The sequence below is a fragment of the Rattus rattus genome, chromosome 18 (genome assembly GCF_011064425.1).
Source record: "Rattus rattus isolate New Zealand chromosome 18, Rrattus_CSIRO_v1, whole genome shotgun sequence".
NCBI classification, from domain to species: domain Eukaryota; kingdom Metazoa; phylum Chordata; class Mammalia; order Rodentia; family Muridae; genus Rattus; species Rattus rattus.
Window position 1 is genome coordinate 9,972,293 of NC_046171.1, and position 6,889 is coordinate 9,979,181.

Consider the following 6,889-nt stretch of genomic DNA (forward strand, 5'->3'; position numbering starts at 1 on the left):
AGATACCTTGTTAAACAGGCAGCTGACCATGGCTTGTTAGGGCTGTGAGGAGGCACAGGTTTTGACCATAACTCTGGTATCAGCCTAGGCTAACCTTAATCCCTCTCTCTCTCTCCCTCTCCCTCTCCCTCTCCCTCTCCCTCTCCCTCTCTCTCCCTCCCCCGCCCCCCAACCCTAACCCTGCTCCTTGCTTTGTAGACCAGGCTAGTTAGCCTCGTATTTGCAGAGACCTGCCTCCAAGAACTGGGATTAAAGGCACATTTTATAGTGCAGCTTGGTGGGGGAAACAGGGCGGAGGGAAGAAAGGGTTGGGATATTTTGTATGAAAAAAGAATAAAGAAAAAGTAAAGGAAATGCAAGAACATCTCAACTTTCCTGCACACAGGAGTCCCCTAGACATCTCAACAAGATTGAGGGTCTGAGCTGAGATTCCTTATAAGAAGCTTGGGCTGAACCTGCTGGTGTTCAACTGATGGTAGGCCAGGCTCAAGCTGGTAACACTAGTCATTCTTGAAGCAGATTGTATCCCCTACACCTGCAGTACCAGCACTCAGGCGAAGGCAGAAAGATTTATGTTCTACCACACCCCCTGCCAAAAGGGGGAGGGGGGTAGGTAATGCATGGCCTCCCTGCCATGTATTAGACGGTGTAAGGTAGAGTCTGGGAATAGGTATGAGAGTTCTGGAACGAGGTTTGAGGCTACCGATGTCAACCATCACAGCAGTACCCACAACAAGGAACGGTCCCAAGTAGGAATACAGTATTTTACCCTTAGAACACAAGTAGACATTGTATCCCTTCTCTCCTTAACATATAAAATAAACAGAACATAAGTAGACATTGTATCACTTCTCTCCTTAACATATAAAATAAACAAAACCAAGTCTGAAAGAATCAACTTAAAGCAAGAAGGGTTTGTTTTGGTTTTTGGTTTAAAAAAGTACAACCCATCCTGGCAGGAAAGCCGTGGTGGAGTTCATGGCAGCTGGAGCATGTGACTGGGATGACTCTCTTCTCCATGCAACAGGAGCAGGGTGTGGAGACGCTGGCTCCCATCTGGTTTCCTCCTCTTCTTCCCTTGTCTTCAGTCTGGGCCCCCCCAAATCATAGGTTGGTGTCACCCACATTCAAGCAGCTCTCCTTTCCTCACTTAATCTCTGGAAACATCATAGAAATTTCCAGAACTGCAAGTCCTGGGAGATCCTGAATCTAGGCAAGCTGACAATGACGATGAGCCACCACAGCTAAATAGTGAGTTCCAGCCCATCCTGGGGTACAGTGTGAGAACCTGACAAAAAAGAGGGGGGTAGGTAATACACGGCCTCCCTGCTTTACAGTCTAAGCTGGAGTCTGGGAAGAGGTATGAGAATTCTGGAACAAGGTTTGAGGCTACTGGTGTCAACCATCACAGCTGTACCCACAACAAGGAACAGTCCCAAGTGGGATGCAGTATTTTACCCTGAGAACATGAGAACACACGGACCTGTCATCAGCCCTGAGTTATCTTCTCTCCCACTGAATATTGCCTCAAGTACAAGACACGGTAAGCAATTTGCAAGATAAAAAAAATCTCTTGCTGGGGGCTAGAGAGGTGGCTCAGCAATTGAGAGCACTCACTGCTCTTCCAGAGAGGTCCTGAGTTCAATTCCCAGCAGCCACATGGTGGCTCACAACCATCTGCAATGGGATCCGATGCCCTCTTCTGGTGTGTCTGAAGACAGCTACAGTGCACTCACATACATAAAATAAATAAATAAAAATCTTTAAAAAGAAAAAAAAATAAAGAATTAAAAGTCTCTTGTTGGTTGCTTTCTGAAAATTCCCTAGACTGCTTTCTGACTTAGAGACACAAATAAGAGAATCTAAATTCTTATCATTTAAACATAAACATAAAATTTATACGGGACATTAGAAGCTTACAGATTTTTTTTTTTATTTTAGAAAAATCCAAAACCCCAAGCTTGAGTCTTCATATCTAAGGACAGAACACAAAAGCCAAATAGCACCAGATCCTATGCAAGATACAGGGCTCCTGCCACAGTAGAGCCAAGGACTCAGGCTGTGCTCAGCTGCAGGGATATTTAACTGAATGATGGAGGGACTAGGTCTCTGTTTCCTTTCTAGACTTTCAGTGTTGGCTGTGACTTGAGGTCAAGGGGTGGAAATAAAATGATAAAAATGATTAAGTTAACTTCCTTTTCCATCTCTGTGAGGATAAAGGTGGAGAAAGGGGTGCAGAATGATTTGGTTCTAGAGGAAACTCCTAGTCCTAGACCTCAGGCAATATTTCATGAGTATGGTACAGACAGACCTGGAACTGGGTCAGGAAACGTGAGGAAAGGATTTGTACAGGAAAAAAAGTGGAGTGCCCTTCCAGAGACCTGTTTCCTCCTCCTGGAGACTCTGCCTCAGATTTGTGTCCACATCACCAGAATCCTCAACTTGAAATCCCTGTCCTCTATTTCCAGGTGTTCCTTACAGAGTTAGTTTAAAAAAAAAACAGTCTCCATGTAGCTAAAACACACAAATGGATACACTTTATAGTAACAAAACAGAAGATGGGCACATTTGTATCCAGGGCTTGAAATTTCTCAGTAAGACCCAAATCTCAAACACCATCCTTACCTGCACTCTTCCTCCTCATCATAATGGCAGCCACAGTTCCAGTGACCAAAACTCCAAGGAGAACCAGACCAGCAATGATCCCCGTGATGGGAGTGGTGGGGGAGGGTGAAGGCTCTGGGAGAGAGAGGGTAGAGGGAGGATAGAAGTGAGGGACATGCTCAAGGTCTGCAGAAGGGCTCCTGCTTTCCCCAAGGACAGACTGTGTGCCCACACATACACCCTTTTACCCCATCTCAGGATGAGGGGCTCAAGCAGCCCCTCATGCTCCACACGGCATGTGTATCTATGCTCTTCTCCTGAAGGCACCACCACAGATGCCCACTTCTGGAAAGTTCCATTCCCTGTAGGTCTGGTCTCCACAAGGTCCATGTCCTGGGTCAGGTCCTCCTCATCCCTTTGCCAGGTCAGGATGATGTCAGCAGGGTAGAAGTCCAAGGCCCAGCACCTCAGGATGACATCACCTTCAGGTCTAGGGTGATGAGCCACGTTTGTTTTGGGGGGATCTGAGGAGAAGATCAGAGGAGAACAACTTGTTTCTTCCTGTGAACCATTTGAGCATTGGTCATGTGATCATCCCCGTAGTTGGGTTGAAAATTTAGAAAGCATCTCTTAAAACAGCATGGACTTAGGATGTAGAAATACCTATTCCTTGGATCTATTCCTGATCTGTGAACATTGGCAGAAACCAGCTGAGATCAAAATGGAACTGGCACCCACTCTTCAGAGTTGGTGCCCCTTCATCCCAGAAAAGATAGAGTCACTACCGTGCTTTGAATCTAAAATGTTCCCCCCATGGGTCAGGTGTTTGATGCTTTGCATCTGGTGATGGTGATGACTCTAGTGGAATATTTAGGATGTAGTAGCTGAAGAGAGTTGGTTACTGGGAGATCCTGTGTGTGTGTGTGTGTGTGTGTGTGTGTGTGTGTGTGTGTGTGTGTGTGTGTGTGTACCTATACATGTGTAGCACATATCTGAAGGTCAAAAGACAACTGTTCTCTCCTTCTGCCATGTGTGCTCAGGGTTCCAGACTCAGGTTGTCAGGCTCTATGGCGAGCACCAAACATCTTGCTAACCCAATGATTCTTTCGTTTTGCCTTAGACTGCACAGTCTTTGTTTCGTAGAGGTAAAATTAGCAGTGACAGCACTCAATTTCTCCACTTCTATATCACTCAATTCCCATCTGCATCCATGCCCCACTGCCTTGAGAGCCCTTTGTAGGGGCTGTTTAATTTTCCTTTAAACTTTTGTTTCAAGAAGTTCAGAGGTGGGGTTGGGGATTTAGCTCAGTGGTAGAGCGCTTGCCTAGCAAGCGCAAGGCCCTGGGTTCGGTCCCCAGCTCGGGGGGGCGGGGGGTTCAGAGTCCGAAGACTCCTGATTATCAAGGTTTCCCACACTGAGTCATTAGTTAAGGCCTCAAATGCATGCTGAATCATAAAGTTTTCTCTGAACTAAAGCTTGGCCTGGGGATGGGGGTGGGGTATTCCATTACTTTTACTTCACTTTCTTTTTCTTTATTGTTTTATTCTTACCACAGTTTCCAAGTTTTTGGATTCCAGGAGCACAGATCTAATTTCTACTCTTTCCCTTATGCCTTCCTTCACCACCACCAACCCAGCCATAACAAGTGGTAAGCCAGCACCTCAATTCTGACGTTACCCCTTTCCTATTTTCACTCCAATTTGAAGTTAGAAAAAAAAGGAGCACTTGCACATCTTCCTCCCATTGTAATTCCTCCTTTAGGTGGGCAAGGTCTTTCTGGGAAGATGGCTCAGCCCCAGTTGCAAGTCTCAACCGTCCATAGGGAAGGCCACATAAGTGCTGCCACTGTCTGCTTAGAATCCTGCCCCACAGGGGTTATTTCAGAAATTGCTGTCGGTGTCGTGACAGATCTCATGCCACGTGGAGGAAGACAACCACCCTAGTATTCCCGGCATAGGTATCCATAAGCCTCAGGATGGAGCAGTCCTGGATGTGAGCCCTGTCCTCCATGCCAGTGCAACTCTCAGCCGCCATTCCACACCACACAGAGAAAAGCAGAGCCACATGAGTAATTTCCACCGTGGATGGTTTGCCTTCAATTTCAAGTCTTACATCCCATAGTGGGAACCATGAAACTGATCCTCCCTAGCCCATTTTGGCCTTGCTGTGTAGAGTGGTTTGGTCTGAGGTGTAAAGCGGCTTATTGCTTTCTCTGGAGAGTTATGATAGATATCTATCCAGCCCAGAAAGGACTTCAACAACAGACCAAATGAAGGATTTCCATCCAAGTCCATCAATACATTTATTGAAGGTTACTTACAGGCACGAGTGAGGAGCTACTTAATACTCATAAACGACTACGACACTGAAAAGCCCATTCCAGTATGAATGACAGCTCACAAAAGCTACCGTACTGGAGTGTGCCACCAACAGACTTCATCGATTCTCTCTCTCTCTCTCTCTCTCTCTCTCTCTCTCTCTCTCTCTCTCTCTCTCTCTCTCTCTCACCCATATCCTGGCTATCCTGACGTTTGCGACTCACTCATCTGCCTGCCTCTGCCTCTTCAACGATAGGATTAAAGGCATCAGCCGCTACACGGATACCATCAGTTAGCCTTCTATGTACACCAGTATCTCTGTAGACCAGGTGTGGCTGGTGGGATGCATTGTTGATTGGGGAACATAGGGTGTGAGTGTCCAGAATCCCCTGTGAGGGTAATCACAGCTATTCTGATTTTGAAACATTAACAGCCTGTCGGGGTGGGGGGTGGAGGTGGGGGAAGTATTTCACAACAGGTGGCTTAGGAATTGGTCCCATTCTCTTTCCTTCCCATAAACTCTGCTCGAGGGTCAATAGAAGCTACCCCTCATACCTGCACGTTGCAGCATCTCCTTCCCTTTATCCAGGTATTTGAGAAGCCACTTCACGCACCTGCCCTCCAAGAAAGACCTCCATGATGTAGCAATACCAGATGTCTCCCACTTGCGCCTGGTAATCTGAGCCTCCTCGGTATCCACCGCAACCCAGGAGCGCAGGTCCTCAGTTAGAGAGATGTAATCCTGGCCGTCATAAGCAACGTGCTTATACCCACGGAGGAGGCGACGGTCTGGCCCTATGTCACAGCCGAATAGCCACTGGACAGTGTGAGACTCTGTTGAAGCCAAAGAGGTCAACACCGTGTCCTAGGTTAGTCCCGCTCATTGCACATAGCCTGCGCGTGATTGGTCAAAGCCTATTTCAAACTGAAATGAAACCACAGTAAATTTTTGCAGGCATCTCCAGGCTGGCAGGAACTTGCAGATTTCACCAACTCAGGGTATATATTCCATAGGAATACGCGGAGACTGTAGACTATCCTTCTGAGTATGGGGTCACTTACCATTCTCTCTTTGGCTATGGTAACCGAACAGGGTCCACAGTTCGATTCGGCCAAGTATTAAGATCCCCCTGCCTAGGCGTGTCAGCTCCTCCAAATGCTCAGGATCCTGTGCTATAAACGGCACCCGCGGCTCCACCCGCTGACTCGCCAAGTGGCTGTCGAAATTCACGATCTGTGTGTTGTCCACGTAGCCCACGACGGTGAATCGAGGTTTGCGGTAGCCAGGATCGTACAAGGTGGTGGTGAAATACCGCAGGGAGTGTGAGCCTAGGGGTGGTTCTGGGTGAACCCAGGTGGACCTGGGGACAGGTGGACCCTCTGGGAGGACAGCTAGGGTGTGGGACTCCGGACACGGGTTGCAGAAGGAAGCCTGGCAGGGGCTGCCCAATTCTAGGAGGGGAGGGAGGGTTGGGCGATGACCAAGATGTAGCTTTCCCAGTGCTATCTCTGGTCAGCGCCCTTCCTCCTTCCCGCAGAGGCGGCTTCACTTTCCACCCGCACTCACCCGCGCCAGCCTGAGTTGGGGCCAGGGAGGTCACCAGCAGCAAAAAGAAGATGCGCGGCACCACGGACCCCATCCTCCGTGTTTGGAGAACTTGTAGAGGTTGGGTCTTTGTTCCTCTCTGTGGAGTTTTACAGCGTTGTGGGTGTGTGGGAGCGGATCCCCATGACTCTCAGTGGTTCTACAAAATTCCCACAAACAACCAAAGTGAACAAGTGTGTGTCCAAACGTTACTGGGGAAAGGGGCTTCCCGTTTGTGGGTTCTTAGAATGTTCTTGATTAAAAAGAAAAAAAAAAAAAAAAAAAAGCCAATAACAAAACCAGCCTCACAAGGACACTCCAGGTCCATTTCCTTAGTTGGGGAAGTGGGGTGGGGGGCGGGAGCGGGAGGTGGGGAGACAA

The 6,889-nt window shown here is 48.0% G+C and overlaps 1 protein-coding gene across 1 annotated transcript; it reads right to left on the reverse strand.

The window, feature by feature from the left end:
- Positions 1-2,608: 2,608 nt before the first annotated feature.
- On the reverse strand, positions 2,609-6,563 carry LOC116887703 (patr class I histocompatibility antigen, A-126 alpha chain-like). Its single transcript, XM_032889301.1, has 5 exons — positions 6,491-6,563; positions 5,986-6,252; positions 5,479-5,757; positions 2,853-3,128; positions 2,609-2,739 (listed from the first exon to the last, which is right to left on the reverse strand). The coding sequence occupies exons 1-5, from the start codon at positions 6,561-6,563 to the stop codon at positions 2,609-2,611; spliced, it is 1,026 nt and encodes a 341-aa protein (XP_032745192.1).
- Between the last annotated feature and the right edge of the window lie 326 nt (positions 6,564-6,889).